This window comes from Mus caroli, chromosome 7, assembly GCF_900094665.2.
Source record: "Mus caroli chromosome 7, CAROLI_EIJ_v1.1, whole genome shotgun sequence".
Lineage (NCBI taxonomy): Eukaryota > Metazoa > Chordata > Mammalia > Rodentia > Muridae > Mus > Mus caroli.
This window is the reverse complement of record NC_034576.1, coordinates 141151764-141179699: the sequence shown is the minus strand read 5'-3', so window position 1 is coordinate 141179699 and position 27936 is coordinate 141151764. Positions and strand designations below refer to the sequence as shown.

Here is a 27936-nt window from a genome sequence, read left to right as displayed (position 1 = left end):
CAGCAGACAGCCAAAGCCCAGGATTCCAGCCTAAAGCTTTGCTGGATATGGTAGTACACCTTTAATACCAGCACTTGGGGGGCAGGCAGATCTCTTGAGTTCGAGGTTAGCCGGGTCTACACAGCAAGCTCCATCCAGACCAGTCAAGGCTCCATCACAAGACTGTGTCCCAAAACAAAATGAAATCCAGTCTGAAGCCTTACTGACTGTGTATATGTGACCCAGGGGAAGTCTTTCCCCCTGCCCCCAAAGGTGGCAGGGCTGCCAAATTGGGCCTTCAACAAAGTTGCTGCTAGGACCAAAGAAATGATAAAGATCCTGGATGCTGACAGTGCATCAGTTTCCATGGAAATGCTCCTGCTGCTGAGAATAGATGTTGGGAGAAGGGACAAGCAGTTTGGGGATCCCTTGCCTGGGATAAAGAACTAAGACCATCACCATGAGAAGATTTAAGGCTAGAAGGCTAGCCCCGGATTTCTGACATTAGAAAGGCATCCATAGGAACTGCCTAGTTGCTTTCCTTCCAGGGCTGGGGCCTGACTGTGAGCAACTGCGCTCACCTCCTGGGCTGTCCCCCATACTATCCTACACCCCACCTGCAGGGCCTGCTTCCCAGTCTTCCACTAACCAGCTCAGTCCCGCGGGGTTGGTTTGAGCCTGGCCAGTCAGAGCATGGGTGTCCTCCTACTGACCATCTGGCTGTGAGACATAGCCAAAAATCCTACGAGGAAGAGCCCTCTCTCCACCATTCAGGCCCAGCCATGCCCATGGCCCAGAGGCAGAGACCACACTGCTAGATAGCAGGCAGCTGGGCAGAGGTAGCGGGAGTGGCAAGGGCCTCTCTGGTCCCCATGCAAATGCTTGTAAGGGAGGGAGGTGTGGCTGGCAACACACAGGCAGTTTCTAACCCAGACTTTTTTTTTTTTTTTTTTTTTTTTATTGACCTGACTCACATCAGGCTTGGCCGGTGGCCGGTGGCCTGTGGCCGGCATCTGGTACAGCAGCATGCAGATCCCTGGCTACAGTTTCCTCACAGTACAAAACCGCTACTCTCTAGTAAACCTATGGAAACACACTTTATAGGAAAAGGAAAGTCTTAGCTAAGGGATCATCAAACGCCCTAGAGGGGGGCTGCTATAGGAGCTCAGGTTTGGTCCTTGGAAGTGTCTGTGTGGGAGGGAGCTCCCCTGCACCGAGTAACTAACTGGTGGATCCCTGAAGTCACAGCAGCTCCGCAAGGCGGAGGCCCTGCTCACCTGCTCTCCTCCCTACACCAGGGCAGCCAGGGGGACAGGCCCCCAAGGGGTAGCTGCACCTTAGCAACATGAAACTGGTGGAAGCTTGGGGGCTCCCACGGGGCAGTGATTTCTTAGGGGGGTGGCAGCAGCAAACGCCCACCCTGCCTACACCAAGACCCCCAGAAAGCTCAGGAGCTGGAGGCCGAGAGCTCTCATGGAAGGCCTTCGTGGTAAGGTCAGGGGGGCAAGAGGCACCTGCTCACTGCCATGCCTAATCCTCTCACTCTGGCAGTGAACTCTCCCTGGGTTCAGCCCTCTGGAGGGGGGGTACCTCAGAGTGGGGACTGGGACACCCAAGAGAGAGCTTATGGGGAGGGGGAGGGTAAGGCTGAGCACCTTTCACAATAACGATCTACAAAGGAAGGAGCTAACTGACGTGAGTTGTCCCCACACCCTGCCAGTGGGGACAGCACCAGCTTGCCAAGACCCCAAGTCTAGGAAAGAGACGTGATGTTGGAGCGTCCTCCGGGGGGTGCCATGATCTTCTGAGCCGTACGTCTGGCAATGTGATCGTCAGCCTGAGAGCCTGAAGAAAGGGTAAGCAAGTATGATAAGGAGGTGGGAGGGAGTGGTATGGGCTCTCCTTCCATCCGAAAGGGAAGTCAGACATGGCTGGCTGCACCCATTAAACTAGGACCACACAGCCATTCTACCCAACCTCATGCAATGTGTATACATGGTTGGTTCTCTCCCTAAAGCCAAGGCTGACAGGGCAGGAGGCCAGGAAGCCTGCTCATCCCTCAGGCAATAGAAATGACCAATGGAGCTTTATAATCTGTGAGGACAGGAAAGCAAAAGCTAACTCTCCAGGAAGCCTGCCCTGCTTGGCCCTTGTGTGATGGCAGGTGCTTGCCCATCTTCAAGATGATCTTGCATTCTGAAGGACTCCCCCTTATCCTATATCACCAAGTGACCAGGAACTGTTATGGCCTCCCAAACAGGAAGATGACAGAAGGAAGGCAATAGGCTGACATAGCCCCCACTCACAGGTAGGGCATGTGGTAGAGAAGGCCTTGGTAGGCAAGAGGGGAGACAGAGAAACCCCTCAGCTAGTAAAAGCCAACGCTGTTGGTCAACATGGCAGGTACACTCTAGTGTGTCCCCAAATGCTAAGGACACAGCTCAGATCCATGCCTCACACTTCACCAGTGATTCTGGAGCTAATGAGGCTGAAGGAGTTGTGTTATAACTTGGGTCCCCACAGAAGTGACACCTCTCTTCCCATGGACGCTGGATATTCTGTGTTTAGTCCTGGGCTGACATAGCCTTTCCCAGCTTGCTTGGTTCAAGGTGCAGGTTCATTTCAGCAGCACCTCAAGGGCAAAGGCTAGGGCAGAAATGGACTTCCACAGCAGGGGTGCATACTTGATTGCACCTCACCAAGGCCAGGGACTCCTACCCTACAATGCCCACCCTGGCCCACCCTGGAGTCTGCCCTGCTGTGTCCAAGTCTTCAGCTGAGCATAGGGCCCTCTGGGCACAGGCTGCTTTACCTGGCAGAAGAGCCTCTTACCCCATGCCCCGACCCAACTCACCAGATAGGCTGAACCCAGACTGGTGCAGGTTGCGCACGGGCGGCACTGAGATCTTGCCTGAACAGGATGCACGGGCCTGTGTGCCGCTCCCTGGCTTGGCAGGTAACATCACTTCATGCACAGGCCCGTCGTACAGGCCTCGAGGCACACCGTGGATCTCTGCTAGCTATGAGGTCAAGAGAGCTGGAGTTTTAGCTATCTGAGCTGATGAAGGGTAGTCGTACCCTGACTATCTGCTCTGTGCCCCAACTTGGTCCTGCTTAATATTCTCATGCCCTCCTGAAAGAAAGGATCACACACAGCTTCATACACAACTCCCTCAGTGTTCTCCCTGCATATCAGTCTGCCTACACACACACACACACACACACACACAGAGAGAGAGAGAGAGAGAGAGAGAGAGAGAGAGAGAGAGAGAGAGAGAGAGAGAGAGCGCACATCTCTGCCACAAAAGATGTCCAGAGAAAGGCCATTTCAGAGCAGATCAGCCTCATCTGGAACTGGAAAGGGACCCAGGTCCCAACAGTGACCAGGAGGCAGCTTTGGGATGAGGTTCTGGATCCTGTCTGCCCAGATAAGGGCTCCCAAAACCAGAGGCATTTCTTAGCACTCCAGCATGGACCAGTGACCCAAAGAGAGACATTGATGGACTTCTGCTCCTGGCTAGCATCTCCCTCTGGGTTTCTGGACCTACCTGACAGTCTGGTCTGAACCAGCCCACAAGGGTCTGACTAGATCCTACTGGCAACAGGAATAGTCTCACTATCTAGAAGATGACAGCAAGCAGGAATGAACCAGTTTATCACCATGTCCCCTCTGCACATGGGACCTGGCTTGCCTCAGAGAGATCTGTCCACTACAGGCTCCTTCTAGGGTCTCAATTCCTGCTTTAACCCACAGGGAGGAAGGGAGTGCAGGTGGTGTGCTCTGGACCACATTAGCATCTTCATGGTAATGCACTCAGGGAGGTGGTTATAAGTGAGTTTATATCCATCGTTCCTATGGACAACTGTAACAAATGGTATATACCACCACCACTGAGTAGGCGTTGAGCACAGGAGGCACAGGAGGAACCAGGCCTGCTAAGGGCCTCCTGGTCACTTCCCGTATAATAGGCAATGATCAGTAGGCCTTGGGCAAGTGAATGGCTTCCACTATGCCTTCCAAATCCACATCAGCCAGTAGGCAGAACCTCACACATGAGCTCACTAACTCTGTACTGAGAACTCCACACCTGCCACCTGTTTGATGTCCTGTCATCCCAGGTCAGCCTCTTACCCTGTTGCGAGCCTTTATCCTCTTATAGACAAAGTCCGGGAACGTCTTCCGGGGAATGAAGCGGCCAGCCCCTGGAGTGACAAGCAGGTTTCCGTCCTCCAGCACCACTCTGCCCTGACTTATGACCACCGTGGGCACTCCACGGCACTCCACTCCTTCAAAGATGTTGTACTCTACGTTCTGAGGAGAGGCCCACAGGTGCAGCACCCTTCAGTCCTGGTCCCAAGGCTGGCCAGCACTACAGGGAACCTGCATGTGCTGTGCCAAGACTCTACCCAGAATCACATACAACTAAGGCAGACAAGTGACACACAGAAGGAATTACCCCTCAACCAACCCAGCACCCCTGAGTCATGAGATTCTTATGAAGTCAAAAGAGGCAGAGTGTGTTGTAGGGATGGGGTGGGGGTGGGGAGGACCCATCCTTGCCTAGACAGGTGTGGTACCCTCTGCCTCAGTCTCCTGATTTGTAGGATTGGTCGGGAGACTCAGGCACACACTCATGAGGACAGCAGACAAGTCACTGGCTATGTGAGGTGCTGAGTAGATGTGGTGCTGGACAAGTCAAAGCTACCAAGAGCCTCATTGAGGGTAGACACCTGCCACCTGTCCTGGGTAATGCCCCTGGGAAGCAGATCCAGTCAGGTTTGGCTGAGGAGGGGGGCATCCTCACCAGGTTATGGCTCTTGGCAGAGATGACTTTCGTGGCCCTGGGGTTCCAGATGACCAGGTCAGCATCAGAGCCCACGGCCACACGCCCCTTCCTGGGGTAAAAATTGAAGATTTTGGCAGCATTTGTGCTGGTCACGGCAACGAACTCATTCTCGTCCATTTTCCCTGAAGCCTGGGAAGGAAGAGAGCCAGCTGAGGGGAAGGGCGGGCTGGTAGATGTCCTGGGATAGCCCAAGCTCAGGAAGAGTTCCAGCCATGACCTCACCATGGCACTACCAGACAGGGGCACTAATGACAGTGACCAGGCAGTCCAGGCATGTGACTGCTCCTATGGACGCAGCCCCATTTCTAGTTGCCTTTGTGAATAAATGGTGATACTTGGATACCAATAACATGTCCCTTGAGACACTGTGAGAGTCTCCTGGTTTGTAGGCATGGCAGAGGGAGCCAGGATACACTGGAAGGAGACCTGCCCCCTAAATATGTACCTGTGTACCTGCCTGCCTCCCTTCCTCCCTCCTTCCCTCCCTATCTCCTTCCCTTCCCCCCTCCTTCCCTCCCTTCCTCCCTCCCTATCTCCTTCCTTCCTTCCCTCCCTATCTCCTTCCCTTCCTCCCTCCCTATCTCCTTCCTCCCTTCCCTCCCTCCCTCCCTCTCTCCCTCCCTATCTCCTTCCTCCCTCCTTCCCTCCCTCCTTCCTTCCTTCCTTCCTTCCTAACACAATTCTGCTGTGTAGCTCAGGCCAACTTTAGATATTCCTGCCTTGGCTTCTAGAGTGCTGGAACTACAGGCCTGCATCACTGGCCTGGCTATAAATGAATCCCTTTTAAAAATTTAAAGTTCTTCATTAACATGAAACAATTGCCTATTTATGGAATGCAGGATGATGAATATGTCATTAATCTCTATGGTAGGGAATCCATAAATGTGACAGTCTTGTTCCAAGGACTAGGTGTCTAGGTGCCGTCACTGCTAAGCTAAGGCTTGGAGGGATAAGGCTGGTCTCTCTCACACACAAGTTCTGGTGGTGGAGTCCTCCTGCAGCATGGTACTGACAGCCCTTTGCCTCACCCCCATATCCCCAGGCCTAGACTTACCACACATTTCTCCCAGACCACAGACATGCGCTCTTCTATACCATTGACTCCCTCGGGGATCAGCGTAAAGTTGTCTTTGCCAACAGCCTTCTGGGCAGTAGTGAAGGTGCAGTGGGCACTGCCTGTCACCTGGAGGTCCCCACTGAGAACAAGCCAGGGTCAGAGTAGGCCAGGGGCTGGCCCTTTTGAACTGACCACAGCTGAGTCAGCTCCAACTTCCTAGGCAGCCAGCCAAGGCTATGGAACTTATGTACAGAAGGGAGAGAGTGGGCAAGGTGGGCATAGTATGGAGGGCATGAACAGAATCGTGAGGGGCCAAGAGCAAGGCAGCATAGGGATGGAGAACCTCATCTGGGACCAGAAAGCCCAGTAGTTCCCCAGCTAGCTTTCCTGTAGCAGCCTGGGATTCCTCTGGGGACATCTGGAGGAAGCACTGGCTTGGAGACCATAGGCTGACCTGAGCTCTGGTGGGCTGAGTGCTCACCTGGACAGCAGAGAGGTGAGGTGGTCTGCAGTAGTAGGGTCCGGGTTGATAGGGGGTGAAGTGACGAAGGCCGCAGCCTTGGCCCAGTTCTTGCTCCAGTAGTGTGAGCCATCAGTGCCCAGGCTGGCAGTGATAGGTTCCCCAAAGACGACCACCCCTAAAATGAGCAAGGGTTATGACAGGACCTCACTAACCTGCAGCCTCTAGGAGCCTGAGCACACCATGGGTCCCACTGTTTCCGACTCTCTGTCCTGACTTTCACGGCCAGGGAGAGCTTGTTCTCTTTTCTGGGGCCCCTGGCTAGTCATTGGCCCTGTGGGGTGATTCATTGGGAGGTATAGTGGCTGAGACACTGATCCTTTCTGTACCCACAGTCTCTGCTAGGGGTCCGGCTGCTGGGCCCTCCAGCTAGGCCACAGAATAGAACGTGACTAATTAAGCCTGTCACTTCAGACTGGGAGAGGCCTTGTGCCAGATCTCTGAACCAGGCTGAGGCTGTTCCTATAAGGGAATGGGAAAGCACCAGGCTCAGAGTTGGGTGGGGACTGGTCCTGCTGCAGAGTAGCATCTTGGGAGGAGGGGTAAAGCTCCAGGGTAATCCTCTCCCTTGCAAATATTGTGGGTTTCTGTGCCAGTCTTTGGGAAGAAAACTTGTCATTGTCTACTTCCACTTCCACCTCAGGGACTCCAGAGTCTCAAGGCAGGGTTAGAAAATGGGTTCTCACTATGAGCCTGGGTCGGGGAATAGATACTAGACCCTCCATTGTTCTTGAACATGCTGCCTCTTTTATGTATGACCTTGGTCCTATGTCCCAATCCTAGCCCTCTCCAGTGCCCTGGTGACTGCTGGGGCTTCCCTGGCCCTCTGAACTCATAGCCTTTCTGGATCCACACATGGTCTAGCCCCTGCTAAACACAGCTACGGACCTGCCAGGACATAGGTGTCTGCCCCTAGATAGTCCGAGTGTTATGGACACGGAGCCTCTTCGGCTCTCAGGATGCGTATCCTGGCTCCTGAACCCATAACAACTATGAGAATGAGCCCTCCTATGGAACTGAGAACCCCTCTCAGATACATACTCATAATTCTGCCCTTGGGGCCCCTGGGTACAGAAACACGGGGCCCTGGTTTGCTAAGAACTCCCAGTAGGCAGTTATTACTCTAACAAGGCTGGAGCCTAGGGTCCAGCCCCATCCCTCATGAGGAGACAGGGCTCCTAAATGTCCCTTGAGCCTTTATCACAGGGACTAACATAAGCAGGTGCCCCATGAAGAGGCCCACTTTTCCATTGAGTCTCCTCTCCTTACCACCTGGAGGTCCTCAATTGTCAGCAGAGCTCTGGGAGGCTAGGAACATATGGGAAGCCAGTGCTGGCACTCACCCCTGCGCTTGGCTTGGGCAACCATGTCAGCTGCACCCTTGCTCATCACCTTGGTGACGTATAGTGGGCAGTTGGCCTGCTTGGCAATGGTGACTGCTCTGTACACAGCCTCCGCCTCTACCTGAAGATGGTGAAGGGAGAGGCCAATCAGAACACAGTAAGCCCTGCCCGAGATTTCCTGACCAGTTAGGTTCTGGGACACCCAAGATCACCTAGGAGACTGTAGGCACTGGAGCGTCCCTGTTGGAGCAAGGGCCCCGTGAGGCCTCAGTGTCTAGAATCTGAGTTGACCCACACAATTCTCAGGGCCCAAGTGCACTGCCTTCTTGCCTCGGGTAAGGGCTGTGGGGTGAAAAGTGGTTGAGATGATTTGGGTAGGCAGAGGGTCATTGCACTAAGCCCCCCAAGACAGGACAAAATGAGCAGAGTACTACACAGGCCATGAAACAGGGCCAACTTCGCACAGCCCTGGGGGTCGGGTGGGAGATGGTATTCTCAGCAGGGCAGACTTACCTCTTCTGGGTGGCTGAGCACATGGCCCTCAGGACCAGTGATGCCTTGCTCCAGCAGGCGCTTCTGTTCCTAAATGACCAATAGAACGCTTTGCTCCAGCCCCGAGCATCCCAAGCCCTGGATATGAAGTGCCTGGCTCACAAGACCCATACCTCGAGCATAGTTCTGGGCCCCTGGACCTCCCAGAAAAGAACAACCACAAAAGAAACCATAGCAGAGTGGACTTGGGAAAGGCTGGCCCAAGATGCCAGACCTTGACAGGCAGCCACCTCCCTTACCCGTCCTGACCTTGGGTGCCATACTGCATTCTTTCGAGGGGTACTTTGGTAAGATCTGTGACCATCATGAGGAAAAAAAAAACCAAAAAAACCCAAAAAACCCCACAAACCTATGTTTTTCCTAACACCCCAGCTGTGGTTTGGCTTAGGGAGTTACGGCTCCCTAACTCACAGGCTGTTTGACCTTTGAGTTAACCTTCCCCTCTCTCCTTAGGAATCTTGCTCCCATCCAGGGGTCACAGAGGTCACAGGTCTCATATTGTCTCCACCCAGATTTGTCTGCCTACTGGGGGCCCACATACTAGGTGTCACCTTGACCCACCCAGCCGACCCTGTGGGCAGCAGAGCATCTCACACCTCCTCCACGATGTCCCCGTTTTCTGCGTGCACCTGGGCCACAGCTCCCAGGTCCCGGATGAGGCTGAAGATTTCATATATCTGCAGAGACAGAGTTCCATGCTTGTAGGGTCATCTCTCCATCAACAGCCCAAGGCACCCCACCTACTCCTTGCCTCCGAACCCTGCTCTCACCTGACCGTCAGTACACTGGCACCTGTCCTTGTATGCCATGAAGACCAGGAAGGAGTTCACACCTAGAAGAGAGGCTAGAGAGGCTCAGACACCAGGAGAGGAGCCCCGAGACAATGGCATTCTCCCACAGAAGCTGTGCTGGCTGCCATAGCATCTGCCTGCAGGCAAACCTTCTCCATCAATAAGCCATGTCACACGATAGAGCTGGGTGTGTCTCAGCCACTCTCTTACTGCTGCTCAACACCCCAAGCTTGGAACACTTTGTTCACCCAGTAGGTACATGGGGAAGTATGGACCTACTATCACCACCACTACCTGTCAGGCAGATCTTCACTCTTGCAAGGCACAGAACAGTGTAACGGGCTTGCTGCCTATGCCCCATCCTCTCTCTTCAGGAGAAGCAGCCAGGCCTGGCATGCTGGAGGATCCACTCTCGGCCCATCTGGCATATCACCTGCCTACAGGTCCTGAGTCCTGCTTCACACCACAACTCACAGTGCATGTTCATGACACTCTGAGAGGGGCAATCCTAGTCTCCGGGCTGGGACCTCAGACACGTAGGAGGGGGAGGGGGCGATGCCCACAATATTGAAGTCCAATCAAGAGCAAGGCTGATCCTTCCCAACTCTTGGGCAACTAGAATCTGCCCAGGATCTCCCAGGACCAGGACTGATGAAGGTCCATTGGGGACTGAAGGCAGCCCCAAGCCCACCCAGTCCAGGGCCCTATCCTCTTACTAGCTAGAAATAACCTGGGGCACCCTGGGAAAATGGGGCCACCCTCCCAGGTAATGACTTGCATGTGATGTCAATTTCTGATTAGGAGGCAATTGTGACAGGGAGAGGCAGCGCTGCGGACACCCTGTTCAGAGATAGGAGGCTCTAACTACAAGCTGGAGAGCGGACTCCACTATACTCAAGTGGAGGAGTCATCGGGCCCTATGCTCCAAAGGACATCATGTGAGCACTATCATTCTCTGGCAACCGGAACCCAAGGAGGTGGCCTTGGGTCCATAGCAGGCAGACAACAGTGTCCCTTATAAGTGTCCAGGGTTCTATAGTCAGGAAGTCCAGTGTCTTGGCCCTACTCATCTGTGCACTGCAGATACCACATAGAATTCAGTGGAAGACATGCATCCAGGACAAGACCACTGCTTGTCAGCCCACTAATAAACCCTGCTGTGGTTTTAGCTTTAGGGCTTTGTGTAGAACGGATCTAATCTTTACTTACAGGTGAGTCAGTTTCAATACAGAGCTTAAACAACCTGTTAAGAGAAAAACCAAGTGATGGAAATGTGGCTGCATCTCTGTCATCGGGGCATCTCACCTAAAACAAACAAACACACACAGAGAGAGCCTAGGACAGCATGGTTGCTGAAGTTTCTGTGGGAAATCCAATTTTACGGGATGTGTTCACGGTGCTCACAGGAGCGCCTGGTCCAGAGTCTTCGAAAGCAGAATTGACTCTAAATGACTCTCCTCCAACTCAATTCCTAAATCCCCACCTTCCAATCAGGCTGGCAGACTGCAGCAAACCACAGGGGTTCTGGAAGGGACCCCACGGTCTGCCTGCAGACACTGCGACCCCTAGGTACCACCGCCCCTTACTGCTGCCCACCTTTGTCCCTGACTAGGGCCTCCAGCTCTTCTTTGGTGCTCTCGTGCCAGCGAGGAATGTCCACATGTAAGGAGTAGTCACAGCAGGCTGCACTGTCTGCTCGCTCCCGCCACTGCTCATAGGCTGCCAGCAGGCTCACACCAGCATCAGGAAACACATGGTCCACTGTTGGGGACAGCACAGTTAGCCAGGTTCCCCAGCCTGGCCAAGATGTCCCACTATTGTCCAAGGGGAATTTGGGTTCACATTCTGGAGACCAGAGTGGGATCGGAGGAAGATAGTGCAGCGGGGGTCCTGTCTTGCTACCTTCCCTGTTTCTGGTCAGCTCATGGGTATCCTCTGATCACATCCCTCCATTCTGTCCGAGAAGAGCTCTGAGAGGGGAGCCCAAGCTCAAGCCACCCCACTTCCAGCAGACCTTGGCTTCCTGGGGGCACAGCAGTGATGGTCAGGGTTTTTCCAGCTGTCCACAGTGCTGGCCCTGTGGACCTGAAGGCTTCTAGAAAACTCTTTCTACTGAGTCAGTTTCCATGGCCTCGCTGACTCCACAAGGCCCAAATAGTCCCAAATCACTTCTGCGTGTGGCCACTGTGCTGGCTCCTTCCAGAGACAAACACCGCTCACTGGTCAATCCCGGGATGTGCCAGGAGAGAGCTCAGAGGGGCTGCTAAACAAAACAGGGCACCTCAGGAACCAATGGCTACCTCATCTCCAGGCCACGTTCCCTGTACTCTACTCGTACACCACTCAGATCACCAGCCAGGAGTGGGCTCGAGCACAACATAGCCTATGCTTCAGCCTTATGTATATCCTGTTTGTGTTTCCAGAGACACTTCACGGGTGGGTCATATAACAGTGTGGCTGTGCTGCCTCACTTGGGCTACCACATGTACTTGAGCAGGCGCCTGTGGTGGCCACCTTGCTGCTAGCCTTCCCTCAGTCTGTGAGAAAGTGAACCAAATCAAGCTGTGGGTGTAGCAATGGCTGAGTGTTGTTGTGAAGTGCCCGGACTCCCTGGAAGTCTCTCCCCTGGTAGCAGTAGGGATGGGACTTACTGTGTACCAGGTGCACAAAGAAACGTGTACGGTAAATCCTTTATCCTCAGACCTTTGGGATGAGCCCTTTCCTCCTATCTTGAAGGCATATAGCACGCGTATATGGGGCGTAATAATGAGGCCAAATACAGAGATGTGCACAGAGAGAGCTCAAACGCGGAAGTGTGAATGTCCTGTCTCAAAAACCTTAGTCTCAATTCTTGACACAGGCAAGAACTTATTGCAAACAGATTTCAAAGGCAAGGTTCAGCCATAACTCTACTGGTCCAGAACACTGGGATTTCCAAACCACAGCTTCTGGCCAGCTGCCAATCCCCTAGGGGGAGTAAGTGAGCACAATCCTATTTATCCAGAGCCCATCAGCATCCTAGAACGAGCCAAGGCAACTGGCCCAGAAAGAGATGCAGGAATGGCCAGGGTGTGCCCAGCATGTTTTAGATGGAGACATAACAGAGAAACAGAACTGAGAAAAACCACCTCTTGCACTAAGGAGATTTGCTGTCCCAGCACACCTAAGCATCTACAGAAACCCAGCCTCATACTAAGTGTTGTGTTAACACAAAGATACACATAGAAGCTGAAGCCACTGTGTTATTCAAGGCTTCATGATTATCTGGCAAGCTGCCTGCACACTCACGTATCATCGTGGTCCCGCCTGCTAGGGCCGCTTTGGTGCCCTGACAGAAATCATCAGCTGGGGTCATGCCCATCACAGGCATCTGCAGCCGGGTGTGAACGTCAACTCCCCCAGGCAGCACCATCAGGCCATGAGCATCGATGGTTTTGATGCCCCCAGGGACGATGAGATTTTCTCCAATTTGTCTGAAAGTGACAAAAAAAAAAAAAAAAGAGTCATCACTGGTCATACAGAGCTCCAGTTAGAACTCGAGCTAGCTCCATGGCAGTGGCTTGAAGAAGTGAGGGTTGGAATCTTGCCTGTGAGGAAAAGGCAGGCCAGATGGTTACCTATCTGCCCAGATGCCAGAGAATATAACTCACACTATCTCGGGAGAGCAATGCAGAGAGCCCAGTGCTGTGCCAATATGGCTTCCTCCTGCCCTCCACTGAAGCCCCTGGACTGACCAGGGCTAGAGCTCCTTGGCACATAGAACAGAGGCGTGAGCAGCTCAGCATTTACCATTCATCGCCAGGAGCCCAGAAAGGCTGTGATAACACAAAGATACACGGACGCTGGACCCATTGTGTTTCTCAAGGTCTTATGATTATCCGGCAAGACTATCGAGTCTCAAGGACTGTTCCCAGGGACAGGGTTTTGGTGTGTGTTGGGGGGGGGGGTATCTGCATGATTTCCATCCCAAAGCAGACACCTGAGTACCAGGTAACCAACTTCCACACATAGGCAGATCTACAAATACCTCTGGGTAGACACTTACTTAATCAGACCGTCTTCCACATACAGATCAGCGTGAAAGGACTGGTCATCGTTCACAATCTTCCCACCTTTGATGAGAAGGCGGTCGCTCTGACAGAGACAAAACAAGGGGCGCTGAGGGAGACATCTTAGACGACTAGGAATGTCTTTCCCTAGAGTGACAGAAATGTTTTGACGCATTTTGTAAGCCATAAGAACCAACTCAAAGGTGTGTTGATAGTACTCCAAAGTAGGATACTCAGAGCAGAGTCCGACACAGCCCTGGCACTAACTGCTCAGCAGATGCTGAAGGCAGGGGGCTAAGTGTGGACACCAGAGCAAAGCTGTGTTGGTGAAAGTATGGTGGGTGAAGCAGCTGCTACGTTTGAATCTTCCTTCTGACCATCAGGGGGCAAAAAAAGAATCTGGCCTGAGGGAAGAGCTGGTGACCTCCCAGTTCTGAATAAGCACCTAGAAGTTCCTCTTCCATCTGTACTGACAAAGATGGATGGGCAATAACAGAACTGGGCTGTTACACCAGAATGCTACAGGCCCACGACAGGGCTAGAAGCCAGACATCTTAGCCTTGAATCCAGAGGTTACAACCCCGGTATAGAGAGATGGAGGCAGCATGTCTCTAGCAAGGCACAGGTCATAGAACTGTGGGAGGAATCCAGGCTGCCTTGAGCATCACTGGGCTTCTCTAGGGAACTAGTACAAGAAAGCAGTGTGGTGGGGCAGAAGTAAAGGATTGTTCCAGGCTAGGAAGCAGCTATATACAAAGGCCCTGAGGCAGGAAAGAGCTTGGGTTGGTATTAAGCCTCAGAACAAATGAGGGCTACGGTAAATGGGGAAAACAAGACGAAGACCAGGTATCAGAGGTGGGCAAGTTGAGCCATACAGGTTTCGGAGTCCACGGGATGACACTGGGGCCTGGAGCATTTGATTAGTTCTCTCTGATACAGAGATGACCTAGGCTGCCAGAGAGAAAACTGATTAGGACATGGAAAAGGGAAGCAAGATGGCTGCTTGAATGGCTTCCTAGGTAGTTCAGGGAAGGTGAGAGGCTCTTGGTCAGTGTTACTGACATAAGCAAACAGATTTGATGGGGACTGGGTGTCGATGGGCAGAACTAACAGAAAGCCTGTGAGCACAAGGGATGGGCAGTGAATAAGGAGGCTCCAGGCTCTGATGCAGTGTGAAGACAATTCAAGTGGGTAAGGCAAGCTCTCTGTGGGCTAACCTCAGCAAAATTGGAGGCAGAGAATCAAACTGATTGGTTCCAATGCTTAGGATCCATAGGACAGACACTTCGAAGACCAGACCGGAGGGAAGAGTCAGGCAGAAAGGGGAACTTGCAGATGGAACTCTTGCACAGACCTCAGAATCAACGGCCTAGCTTTGGTGGCAAACAGTGGAGACACACAAGGAGCAGAGGGGCAGATGCAGAAGAAACCTGTGGCTGCCCCTTTCCTACCCATTATGAGCCCCAACTCTTCCTGTGAACTAGCCAGGGAAGCTACTCCTCATTGAACAAGGAAACCTGGCTACATGCCCCAAATTCCTGTGGCCCATGTGGCAGCCAAGCCAGACCTCCAGGCCAGCTTCAGCTCTGTTATACACCAGTGTGAGGCCAGGAGAACCAGCTGAGAGAGTGCCAATCAGAGCCTTATCAGCCTACAAGGACGACAGGGAGCCCTTTGTATACTCCACTGTTTTGACCAACTGCCTAGTGTTGGGCTGAACTCTCAGGGCTCTCCTATCCTGTCATTACCACACAGTCTTCCAAAGGCCTGGAAACTAAGTCCAGCCTGCATCACCCAGCCCCCGACCCACACACGATTTTTAAGCTGGTTGGGGGAAACGACGAAAAGAATGACTTGTAAACATTTTGTGAAATCCACATTGCAGCATCTAGAGATGAAGAAGTTCGTAGGTCCATTCCTGTCCATGAAATCACCCTGCCCAGGAGTCCTCAAGTAGGACAGACATGGTATGGCCCCCAAGCTGAATGGACTTCCCATCTGGCCCGTCGTGGAAGTAGCTTGTTGAATATACCTAGCATGGCTGAAGCTCTTTTACAAACTCTCTCCAAATGTCTGAGTGCTCACTAACTAGTCTCACTGAGCATTGGTATCTACACAGGCCTACCACAGCCACCCACTCCGTGGGGCTGGCACTCTGGACCACACCCTCCTCTTCCTGGGACTCTCCACCTAGTCATTATCAGAAAAACCTAGGAAAACTCAGCCCTTAGGAGGAATGAATCTCTGAGCCAGAAATCTTGAGTCCTGGGGGGTCCTTATTTAGACTCCTATTTTCAGGCACCAGAATTTGCACTCTGGGGTTCCCCGGATTTGGGGGAGCAAGCAATACTGTGATATACACCATCTAGATGAATGGGAATTCCAGTGAGCCCTCTCTCTTTTCATGAACACTGCTTGACTAGGCAGGAGACTGCTACCGCCATCTCTACTCACTGCCAGCTGGCTGATGGGACTTTTCCCTCAGGCCTGGACCCCTAGGAACAGTAGGCAGTCAAAAGGCAGGAGCTACTTTTGGTTCCTCTGATAGAAGAGGACTCCCCGCAGAAGGCTAGGGAGCTGACCTCTCCAACAGCCTGATTAGACTCCAGAGCTCTTAGGATGAGAACAAGTCTAGAGCTTTTTAAAGACCTCCCGGAGCCCGCGACCTGGTCCAGCTGATCCCAGCTCCCCTTCCCTTCCCCCGAGGCTTCCAGCAGCCCCATTGGGGAAGGCTTTGTTTCCTGGCCGGCAGGGTGGACACACTGACCTCCCACTTTCTGCGTGTCTGTATTGAGGAGGTCTGTTCTGAAAGGGGGCTCTGTAGGGATGTTGGTTTCAGTGGTCAGTTAGTACTCACCTCTCCGTGGAGTCTCCGAACCCGGCTTCGTGCAGGGGCTCGGGGCCTCCAGGGACATCAGATCTACTAGCCAGGGCTAAATCGCTTTGTCTCGGACAAAGCGCTGGAGACACGAAAGCGGCGCGCCCAGGGGGTAGACGGCCACGGGCTGCTCTGGGAGCAGCTTCGGACGTCCGAGTGCCTTGAGGCCCCGGGGCCAACAAAGGCTGTGTCCGCCGGGCGTCCTGGAGACAGAGCTCCTGGCAATGTCCACTTGAACCCCGTCTGCCACACGCTAGACCCAGCAGGAGGCCGGCCACCTATGCTCCGGCTAGCAGGCCGCTCGCGCACCCGGCCTCTCCAAGCGGATCACCCGATTCCGGAGAGCTGGCGGGGCCGCGGGCCTGTGCGCCGACTGCGCAAAGGGTTCCGCGCGGCCTGGAGAGCTCTCTCCGCTGCTGGCGGCGCGCGAAGGAGAGGGCAGAAAAGGCTGGCGCCGGGCTGGGGACTGGAGCAGGTGTGGGACTCACGGACAGGGCCCGGAGGGTCGTCCGCTGAGCGTGCAAGCCAAGCCACTCCCGCCGTGGGCAAGGGGCGCAGACGCAGCGAGGGCGGGGACCCGACTCACCGTTATCCGGGGAATGCTCTTCTTGCCTTGGAAGGACATCCTGATACACGGGCGGTCTGAGTGTCCTCGGTAGGGGCTGCGCGGGCGTGGACGTACCGACGGGGACACGCGCGGAGCTTAGGAAGTCCGAGTGCGAGCTAGCCCGGCTCTGGGCTCCGATTAGCTTATTTGCATCCAGGCCCCGCCCACCGACCGTCATTTGCATCCGGGCCCCTCCCCCTTGCTCCAGTTTGTGCTGGTTTGCTTGGAACTCTTTCCCCTTTCCCTTTTCTTTTCCCTCCCTCTCTCCCTCCCTTCCCCAAGAGCATCCTGGAGGCCACAGGCTGGGACCACTGCACCCCGGTCCACCTGTGCGGAGTAGAGAAGGATGAGTTACGACCTGTCAGGACCATCATGTATGAAGTTTGCAGTCAGGAAATGACAGAAGAGTCACCTGGCCAGCCTGGTCCCACCTAGCCTTGTTCTGTGGTGGACCGAGGCATCATAGGCTCCAGGGTTCAAAACTAATTCTCACATCTGGGTGGAGGCGCTGCAGGAGCCAAAATCTAGCCTAGCATCTCTAGCAGAATCCATATATATTCAAGGAATGGTTCTGGGTTGGAGCGCCTAGGCCAAACTGTTCCTTGGCAGGTCACACCAGTCTAGGGTAGGAGATGGGTAGTCATTGAAGTGGTGGAGAGAAACAACCAAGACAAAGATGAAAGGGCTGGACTGGACACTGCCAGGGAAGACCCAGGAAGAGACTCAGGGTAGAGAAATCCAGGTGGGACCGATAGCTAGCCAAGCTTCCCGCCCCAAGCCTGAGTCCTACTTCCTTTACCTGCTGAGGCCTGCAGACTGGGGCCGCATTGGGCAGGCCCCAGGGACAGGTTGCATTGGCCAGATCATCTCTGCCTCGCTCTTTGGGGGCCCTGTGGTTCCTGTGTAGCTCACCAACCTGAGGACTTCTTCAGGCTGTCGGGTGGTGCATCCATCGATAGCTCTTATTTTCCAAGACATCCTCCACACAGCAGAAGAAAACACCAAGCTTAAGCCCAGCCAGAGACTTCACAGACACGTAGGGCCGGCCATCACAGTGGGAGTAGGAGATTTGCAGCCAGGTGACCCCAACCCCTAGCATGAGGCCTGCATGTGGAATGGGGCAGCGCTGCTGTCTCTTGGTCTCCCTCCCCCTCAGAACCCACATAAGCCTTTCTGTACTGATGCTGTCCATAAACAGAGGGTGCTGAAAGCGTTGGGCCAGGCCAGAGGCGCCAACTGTCCTGAAGAACCCTGGCGACTTGCCTTCAGGACACAACTTCCACCCCACTCCCAGAATGCAGGGCAAGAGCTGTGAAGCTGGTGCCTACTCCAAGTGCTGTGGCGGCATCCATGCTGGACCATGATGCAAGAAGAGGGTCTAAGGACCAGCAAGGTCAGCCTGTTCTAAAGCCGAGGTTAAGGATTTGGGACAAGCCAGAGGTGTTCTCAGACACACCCCTTAAACCCAGCAAATCGCAGGACATTAATTGTTGTCATTGTGGAGTCTACAGTGATGGATGGATTTTAAACAAAAGACCCCCACCTTCACATTGTCCACCCAGCCAGTCCTTTAGAACACATGCCTGGACAATGAGTTGCTGTGACACTCTATGGGGGTCATGGGCCTGGCAGTGAGTCTAGACTACACCACCTTTCTTCCCACCTGCCCTGGACTCCCCCTCCCTCCATGCACCTTTAAAATTTCAGCTTCTTGTCAGAATGGGAGCTTCTACAATGGATATAGCCAACTGTTCTTATTAAGGTGCCAAAGGGTTGGGTTTTTTTTTTCCTTTCCTAAGCTACTTGAATTCTTCTCCATGTTACATACTGGATGAAGCCACTGAAATAGACCTTCCTGGTAGCCATCTTCAGCTAGTGACTGCCAGCATCTTTTGACTGAAGGGGCTGTCCTTCCAATGACTTTAAGTGTCTCTGGATGAGGCTTCAGGTAAGGTGTGGGCTTCCCTCCCCAGTGGGCATGAGGTCCAAATACTGAAGGCAGGGAAGGCTAAGACAGATAATAAATTCACACTTTAATAACACTCAAGGAGACACCTTGAGCTAGGATTTAAAACAAGTTTTATTAAAACTGTACAATAATTTACAAATAAGTAAAAATTCTCTGGTATATATTATAGGAACCACAATACAAAAATATGTGTAAAATTTATAATTGACCACGATACAAACCTAGTTTAAGCCTGGGAATACTGTTTAGCACTGAACGGAAAGGTTGAGTGTTGAGAGGGGCTGTGTTGAGGATCGCTTCATCGAACACAAATACTGCCTGGCACTTTGCCACAAGAAGCCAAGTTCTGCTCCTTTTTGCATAAGTTTACAGTAAAGCTTTTTTAAGAAAAGATAACAATAAATATATGCTTTGATACATATACTCACAATGTGATTTTCCTGAGCCTAAACTTAGATCCATGACTGTGTTTTAACACATAACCCTCCTTAAGGGTTCGATGGCGGAGTGATGGCCAGAGCTGATCGATCAGTGTGCCTCAGAGCCACTCCCCACCCTCCCTCCTGACTTCCAGTCGGTGTTCACAAGCTGCATAAGGCACTCAGGTTTCCTGAAGGCTACAGAATCTGCAAGGGCAAAGATGTCCATCACAGCCTTCAGCAACAGAACGCTAGACCAGAGAAACAAAGTAGACACCACACGGCTGTTCACAAAGGACTCTGCAGTTTACGTGGATTTCTAGTTTAGACAAACGAAAACGCTTATGCTGTTCCATGTGCTGCACACAGGGTGAGCAGGCTGACAACTTCATGCAACGTGAAGCCGAGGCCCACACCTCAAATGGCACAGTTCGAGTCCCTGGGGGCCGTGTCAGGGTCCCTCTTCTTGCTTCACCAGGGCAGTGCCATGGCACACAGATGCCCTGTTTTAGGAGATAGCAGCAGGAGCTCAAACGTGGGAGGGAATCCTGTCCGACCCAGCATTTGGGATAAAAGATTCAGTCTGGGATTTAGAAAATGCACCTTACTTTTGAAGTGCTTGAGCTCTTCAGATGCTCATTGGCAGCAAGAATCAGTAACAAAGCTCGAGTTTACTCCCTCATCCCTGCCCCAGGTTCAGATCTGACTTTGGGATCAGGTGACAAGGGAGGGACAGCCTTCCAGCTAAGCATGTGCTTTCAGGAACACAGCTGGGTAAAAATGCAGTTTGGTTTGGGGATTTTACCTAACATTCATGGAGCCATTTTTCTTTCTATGTACATATACTTTACACTTAAGCAGTAACGACTTAATGAGCACTGGGACTTATTTACATGCCTCTCTTTCTTATACAGCCTTTCTTAAAAACAACAAAGTTCTGTCTGTAATTTAGAGTGTCGGGTGGGGGGTGGGTATGATGAAGTATTCCAGACACACACACACAACATGCAGACCCACGTTCCCACTGAACCGAAAGGGTGTGAGGTGGGGTGAGTTTCCAGTGCAACTTTTTGTTTCTACTGAGCTACTGATCTCTTGCAAGTTCACCTGGAGCTGGGCCAGGAGCACTGGTGGGCAGGGAGCAGCATGGACCTGAGACAGCTTGGAGATGCCTGCATTACACGGTCCATCGGTCACTAACACAGTGGTTTCTCTCACCTTCGGATCTGTGGCAGCATCGCTGATACAGCCTATTGCTGCCATTCAGTGCTGAGTACAGCAAATGGGTCAAGGGAAGGAAGGCATTTAAATAAGACAAGACCATGCACTAAGGACTAAAAATTTCAGATTCAAAGACCAAACCCAAATTCAGGCTCAGCTAGAGAAATGATGACTGGGCATGGGTAGCCAACAGGAAGGACTAAAAGCACCTAGTGCATTTCCCAGCAGAAATCCTGGAGCCACTGAAGAAAGGGCCCATGCGTCCAATCCTGTAAGCTTTTCTCTGATTTTGACCTAGGGGTCCATAACTACTTGGTCATCTGCACCACAGCAGAACATTTTTCCTGACACAAATCTAAAATGAACCTAATACTTTCAGACAGCACTCTCATTCCACCCCCCTGGCTACTGGGCTTCATAATATACAATGCTGAATGTAATGGTCACACCTGACTGCATATCTCCCTATCCAGTGTGTCAGCTTCTAGGTGCTTTGAAAAGGGCTCTAATCCGGGCACTGACTTCTCATTGAGAAGCACACACATGAACACACATGCACACGCATGCCCTCCTGACATCAGCACAGAAGGTGACAATCTTAGCCTAGCAGCGATGTGATGAGGACAGAAGAGTCCCCTCCAACCAGGATGCAGCTGGTCCATACAAGGGAAGACTTTCCTGGACGCTGGATGTACCATCTAGCACAATGGAAACCTCATTTGAACCGTCCTCATGGCTGCACTGTTTTCTCTCTGAAAAAAGAAAAAGAAAAAGAGCAGAAACAAGGGCTTTAGTGTAACATACTACACACACACACACACACACACACACACACACACGAGTGTTCACAATGTGGGGCACACAAAGAGCAGGGAGAATGAGGGCTCCATCCAGAGTGGCTCTTCCTGCAGGCAGTAGTGTAACATTCTGGAGGAGCTGGCTTTGTGTGTGTGTGTGGGGGGGGGACGACACTGCACTAATGGCACATACGGAGCCTCCATCTGAGCAGACACCCTCCCAGGAGACTGCACCACATGCTAGTCTACACTCCTCATTGCAGAATCCATCGGAACCTTCCTCGCTAGTCCCTAGAGACTGCCAAATTCTTCTCAACTTGCTCTTCTTCTCTGAGCTTAAAAAAGGGGAGGGGTGCTTCTGCTAGCTTCTAACTTTCTTTTATTACCTTAAATTTTTTGTTAATGTTTCTAGACACTGAAGGAGCTACTGAAGTTCCTTTCAAACTGATCAGCAACGGATGCAGTGGGTGGGGGAAGACCCAAGACCACGGACACTAACAGCTACCTAACAGGATATCACCTCACATACGGTTTTAAAAAAAAAAATCAGGGGCTGCAAAAATGGCTCAGTGGTTAAAAGCACTGGCTGCCCTTCCAGAGAACCAAGATTTGATTCCTAGAACCCCCAGGAGGGTTAATGTAAAGCCAGTTCCACGGTATCCCACCCCCTCTTGTGGCCCTCGTTGGTACTGCATGCACATTCTTCACAGATATACAGATATATACCCATACACATAAAAAAAAATTTAAAAATAGTAAAGGTTAAAGAATTTTAAAGAATTATAATAATCAATCACATTATGTATATGTTAACTTCTGCACACATTTAGTTGGAATCAATGCAGTCATTATAATAACTTATTACTCTCTGCCTTTAACCAGATTCACTTCTAGATAAGTTGTCACAGAACCATCTATTTTTAGAACATTAAAATGGGGGACTATTTCAATTCTAGGCTTTTTTATTTTTAAGGTAGAAAGTCAAAGCTCCAGAGAGGCAAGGGGAGAATGCCCAGGTGACACTAGAGGCTGACGAAGCCTGAGGCTTGGATGGTTCTACTCTTTAACTTTCCCACCCAAGGTTCTTACCACACACCCATCAGCCCTTACACACACCCATCCCCTTCCCACTCCATGTCCTGACTCTATGAATTATGTGATCAGTTGTCCAGAGTATGAACTACACACATGATAAGAAGAGGCAAAATCCATTGAAAATAATATGCAAAACCCTAAAATAGCCACTCCCTACACTGAAGGGAGACAAGGGCATCTGATTGCCTGGGGCCATTCCCTCTGTCACTCGTCCAGGCCAGTGGCCTCCCTGCTTTGCTCACACACTCCATTCATTGTCACTGTTTGCAGGTGGGTGGCATTACACACACACACACACACACACACACAAAGAGAGAGAGAGAGAGAGAGAGAGAGAGAGAGAGAGAGAGAGAGAGAGAGAGATTCCAGAACAGGTGGTTTTCTGTCCTCACCCATGACCGTGTCCCTTCCACAGGCACACTGAACGTAGATGTCCATTTGTGCACATCTGTATGCAGTACAACACACACATGCATACACACACAACATTCATATACATATACAGGTACATCTGTACATCCATATACACATGCACAATTTCTAGAATGGCTGCCTTTCTCTCACCTGTGACTGCACCACACACAATACATACATCCATATAACATGCATACTGGGTGCACACATATACTCAGGGATATCTTTTTGGTCCCAGTGTTCCAGTCCTACAAAATTCCTTGTGCCCTACTCCCCAAGTCCAAGCCTCTGAAACCACACTATTCTCCCTCTAGCTATTCCCTTTCTGGCCACTAGTTCAGTTCCAGGTCAAGTTTTCAGTCAGACTGGAGCCATGCTGGCACAGGGTAAGCAAGAGTAAAACCATCTTGTGTGCCTGGTCTTGGTATCTGTGTCCCATGTAGGTCATCAATGTCACATGCGACTGCTTTACCAGCGCTAGCTCAGACCGCCACACCCTCACTCACAGCGGCCTCTGTACTCAGGAAGCCTGAAGGTACTCTCCTGCCTGCAACTTAGAGTTGGGAAAACAACTTCTGAAACAAGACTTTCCCTGCTTGGACCACACAAAGGATCAGACTACAGCAGGCCTTCCTTTCCTCCCAGGTCTGGAACTTAGTAGACTGGGGTTGGGCACCCAACCAATCAAACCCCTCCAAAGCCTGGAACTATGCATCTCAAGTGGACTCCCCCCAGTGGAAGCGCTGCATACATGCGCTTGCGTTTCCCTTCTGTGGAGGGTGTGCTCCATAGAAACCTCACAGGAAGAGAAGAACACAGAAACCTGCTCAAGTCCCCATGACCTTGCCTGTGCACCACACTCCCTTGTGTCGACAGAGCTGTGTAGCTGATGACGTAGCAGGGATAACTCAGCCACAGGAGGATGACTCCTAGTGAGATGCCCAGCTTGGGGTGATCTTGATGACCCTGTAAGACTCCATTTCCTCTGCCTCTGGGAAGTTAGCAGGCTGGGGTCAGATACAACATGGCCCTTAGCCGTCATGAGCATCATCATTTGCCCTTTCAGATAGCAAGTGTTTCTTGGAGTCAGGGGCCACACCAAGGACCCCATGGCAACAAATGCAGGCCTAGACTGCCACTTGTCGCCTCAAGAGCTTATAGTTTACAAAGACAAATGACAAGAGAGGAACTGACTAAGTGGTATGTAATGGAGATGCTGGGTGCATCTGGGAGTCCCGTGCCAGCTCCAAGCTGCTTCAAATAGAGACTGTGAGGCCATTACCTGCCTCATGGCTATGTGACATGTTTAAAAGCCAGCAGCAGGACCACAGCCTCCCCTCTCTCTGGTGAGCGAGCACTTAATTAAACTTCAGTATTGGGTTGCAATGAAGCTGGAGATTCACTGTGAATTGGTAAGACGAGGGAGGGCTCAGCTCAGAGAACCAAAATGAGTGGGGTGGGGTGGGGATGAGGACGGAGGACTACACTGTGGTCCCCGCCCCTACACTTGCGGTGGGGAGTGTAGCCAGCAGCAACGAGGACTCAGGCTTTTGGAGCTGTGGAAGCGACTCTCATGGGTAGCACATGAAATGGCCCTGGCATATGGATGGGAAACAGCATGCTGATTTATGTCAAAACAGAGCCGGGGAGAGGCCCTCCCTGCTGCCTGTGTTTGCACTGAGAGTTTCCACAGGCTCTCAGCTGTTGGGAAACAGTAAGCTGTTGGCACAAGAGATGAACACCTTCCCGGGTCCCCAGGAGTTCAGCTTGGATCAAAATCAACTGCTGCAGATGGTAACACTGGAAAAAGCTGAGGGCCCACAGCCTCAGTTAGAGTGCAGAGACAAAAAAGGTCCTTTCTGTCGAGCCCACTGGAAAGCCTGGGACCCTGCAGACCCCAAACACTATTCTCTGGGGCTCCCAGAGTAATGGACCTCAAGATACAAAGGGATGGGCTAAAAACAGATTTTTTTTTTCTGATAAGCTCTCTCTGATCAGTCCCATCAGCCAAGCATGTTCAAGCCAGACAGAACCAAGCAGCCATTTTGGAGCCCGAGCCTTCGTCCCCAGCACTGTGATCTGTGGTACTATCAAGGAATAAGCAACCTGATGAGACAGTGACTTAGCAGCTTCTTCTTTCCCTCAGCTACGCTATCTAAACCCCTAGGCCTAACTCTCCCCCAGCTTCCATCAGTCTCCTGCTCCCTCAGCCTCAGCCTCAGGTCAACCCAGGCCCTCACCTGCCTCCTGAGAAGGGCACTGACGGCTCAGCCATACCTGGCCTCCCTCTGCGGCTTCCCAGAGTCGTTGGCAACTGTGTATATGTCTCTCTCCGGGTCAGAAACTTCTGCTAGGCCCCAAGCACCTCCCACTTGAGATGAAATGGGGGCTGGGGTGGTCTCAGGTCTCCTTGCTTTGATATCTGCCAGCTGGCAGGCACAGCTGCTGATCCTGCACAGGCCTGGCCTCTTACTGCTTTGTGAGTCACTTCCCTGACTTTCCTGAGCAGGGCTCAGCTTGATCCCTGGCTCAATCTCCCTTTGAAACTCATTCTCCCTTTGAAAGGCCCAAATTGCCACTGCAGGACTGGGAACAGAGCTCAGACCTCTCAGCCCCTCCTCCTGGGACTCCAGTTTGAAAGCAGCAGATTGTGGAGGTGTGTCTTAGCCTCTGGGTTCACATGAGCCAACCTCTACAATCAGCCCACTCGGTGTATATGGCTGTGTGTCTTCAGTAAGTTGTTTCTCTAGAGGACCATGCTCACCCTGGGATCATGGCTGTCCTTCCAGCCAAGCAAGGTCGGATGCTCCAAGGAAACAGTTGTGGTTGCCTCTGGGATCCCAGTGCTTGGAGGACCCAATTCGAGATTCTGAGTGATGCTTTGTTTAGGTGGGAATCTAGGAGACTGACTGTCCTCCCTAGGATCAATCTACCAACCTAACTCACTCCCCCAGAGAGTAGACAAGAAAGGCTTGGTTCAGGGAAGGCTGGGCCACATCCTGAGACACAGAGGGACTCACATTTCCATTGCTCCTACCCAAACTTCACCACGTGGAACCTCTAGAAATCTCTCTTTCGTCCCATCCTCTTGGAGAGGCCCCGGTAGAACAGAGAGAGGTTGAGTCACTGCTGTAGAGTGCTACACCCCAGGTGTGATGAGGAGGAGGCAAGCAGACATTGGAAGCAGACAAGGAGACCTAGCACCAGGCGGGAAGGGGGATTCGTGCTGTGGGAAGATGCTGTGCTCTAGGGTCACTTCACACAGTGGGGTGCACTGTGATCTTGCCTAATGACTTGGAGCCAGAGGCTCATTAAGGAGAGCATGTGAGGACCTCCAGACACTCCCATCCCATGCTTGTGAGACAGAGGTGCATGTAGCATGGAACTCCAGAACCTCTGCCGCCCCCGCTGGTTTCTGCCTGCTGTTTCTCAGTTGCTCTGTGATCCTTCTGGCCTTTAGGAGCAGCCGCTGAGTTCTCCTGGCTTCTTTGTTTATAGAAGGCTCCAGGCCCTCTACAGATGGAGGCAGCAAAGGTCTGATGTCAAGTCTAGAGAGCCAAGACTATTATGAGGACAAACCCCAGTGCAAGAGCAGGAAGCCCACATTGACCAGGGAACCTAAAGAGCATCCTCTGGGCCCCACGCCAGGCAAGAAGGAGGGTTTGTGCTATGGAAACTCGCTGTGTCCCAAGCGCCATTTAACATGCCAGGGTGCACAGTGGTCTTGCCTAACGGCTTGGAGCAGAGCCCTCAGTGCTGCGGCTCCTGAGTTCTGGGGAGCACGGGACAGCACAGTGCTGTGACCACAAGCACCAGAGTCCCCCTCCTACCTTGTCACCTTCTACATTGTCACCTCAGTCTGGAGACACGAAGCACTGGCCTGTACTTACCCAGGGGCCCCCACCTCTGCACTCAGAGGACAGTTGAAAGTGAGAGGCCAATCCTGGGTAAAAGTAAGGTGTACTTTCAGGAGTGAGAACAGGCTAGACGCATCCAGGGCTCTTTGTTCATGGTGAACAGGTAAGCTAAGGCTTTATGCTACTCAAACCTCCTGACTTGATACTGAGCACATTGCTCCATCTCCCTTTGCCTGACTAAATACAACTAATCCAATGGGTGGGTGTGCACACACACAACCAAATGCACAGGCACTTACATAGAGGTGCACACATGTAATCCAATACATAAACACACATCCCTGCAATCCTCCACGGCACACGGCAGGTGTGAGCACTTTTCGCCGGCTTCCTATTGGCTCTTGGATTCTTCTGTCTTGGCTGCAGGCAGCTGCTCTCAGCTGATGGGGGGGGTGGGGTGGGGTATCCTGCTTACGTTTCTGACACTGACCTCTCTAGCTGTGACATCTCTTATTAATGGCCTCCCAGTCGTGCTATGAAAGGATCCATTATTGCCCAGAGCAAGATGGCCATGTTATAGATGGGCAGCAGCTGTCCCACAGGCCAAAGCTCCCTGCGGTGGGGGTGGGGTGTGAACGAGACAATGGAGCGGTGAGGGGGAGGGGGTACCTTCCATGTCCCAGCAGTTGTTCCAGTCTGGTCTGAGATTTTAGTGCAACACACCCAGGAACATTTGAGAAACGTCTTTGCCAAGAAAAGCAAAGAGTCTAAGGACACAGCAAAAATAAAAGCATTCCAGTCAGGACAGACTGGAAAGGGGTCCCAGAGCGAGACACTGATGTCACTTGACACAGCAGCATCTTCATCCCCCAGTGGGTAATTAGAAACAACAACAATCTCTCTCTCTCTCTCTCTCTCTCTCTCTCTCTCTCTCTCTCTCTCTCTCTCATGCGCAAGCACACACACACACACACACACCAGGGGACTCCCCCCCAAAACACTTAAAAAGCACCATTCACAGGCAAACAGCACACAGGTCCACCAGGTAAGAAAGAGGTAACATCCTACTGGGAGAGAGTCACTTCCATCTAAGGGTGCTCCTGGGTGAATTTTAGCACAATGCTATGAAGTGTAAAACCCAAGGCCACTGGATCCTTAATAAAGACTTAAGAATCAATGAAAGCTATTTTTATAGTAACACCAGAGTCCTCTGCAAAGCTCTGTAGGGGAAGGGCCAGGCCTAGGATGGCCACAGAGCTGGGTGTTGGTTGTGGGTAATAGCTCTTCAGAGGTTACGAATATGAAAGAACCCAACACCAAGTACTGTTTAGATCCTGTGGCTATTGTGTGGCAGGCCCCAGTAGCAGAATGGGCAGCCTCACAGCCTGCCCCTTAGAGCCAGGCATGGATTGGGTGCTTACCAAAGGCCAGAGGGAACCTTTCTATGTGTAATAATTGCCCTAGGAAGGGACAGTGTCCCCTCAGTATCCACATTTAGGGAACCATTGCTAAACTACTGTGCCCTTGTATTTTAAAATGAT

General features: G+C 52.0%; 2 protein-coding genes across 8 annotated transcripts in view; both read right to left on the bottom strand.

The window, feature by feature from the left end:
- Positions 1-17: 17 nt before the first annotated feature.
- Positions 18-16763, bottom strand: Dpysl4 (dihydropyrimidinase like 4). 2 transcript variants are annotated; one of them, XM_021166485.1, is made up of 14 exons: positions 16603-16763; positions 13135-13223; positions 12378-12562; positions 10686-10850; positions 9069-9130; positions 8895-8975; positions 8260-8328; positions 7747-7867; positions 6365-6521; positions 5881-6022; positions 4785-4955; positions 4112-4291; positions 2834-2999; positions 18-1824 (listed from the first exon to the last, which is right to left on the bottom strand). In XM_021166485.1, the coding sequence occupies exons 1-14, from the start codon at positions 16639-16641 to the stop codon at positions 1733-1735; spliced, it is 1719 nt and encodes a 572-aa protein (XP_021022144.1). In that variant the 5' UTR covers positions 16642-16763; the 3' UTR covers positions 18-1732. The 2 variants fall into 2 exon arrangements, with proteins under 2 accessions (XP_021022144.1, XP_029335949.1); XM_029480089.1 differs by lacking the exon at positions 16603-16763 and adding an exon at positions 15996-16563 and having other exon boundaries at positions 915-1824.
- Positions 16764-18687: 1924 nt separating this feature from the next.
- Positions 18688-27936, bottom strand: part of Jakmip3 (Janus kinase and microtubule interacting protein 3) — a 118826-nt gene continuing 109577 nt past the window's right edge. For all 6 annotated transcript variants that reach the window (XM_029479036.1, XM_029479039.1, XM_021167109.2 and 3 more), the window contains one exon: positions 18688-20984. The gene's annotated coding sequence lies outside the window, so the exon portion shown is untranslated. The remainder of the gene's footprint in view (positions 20985-27936) is intronic.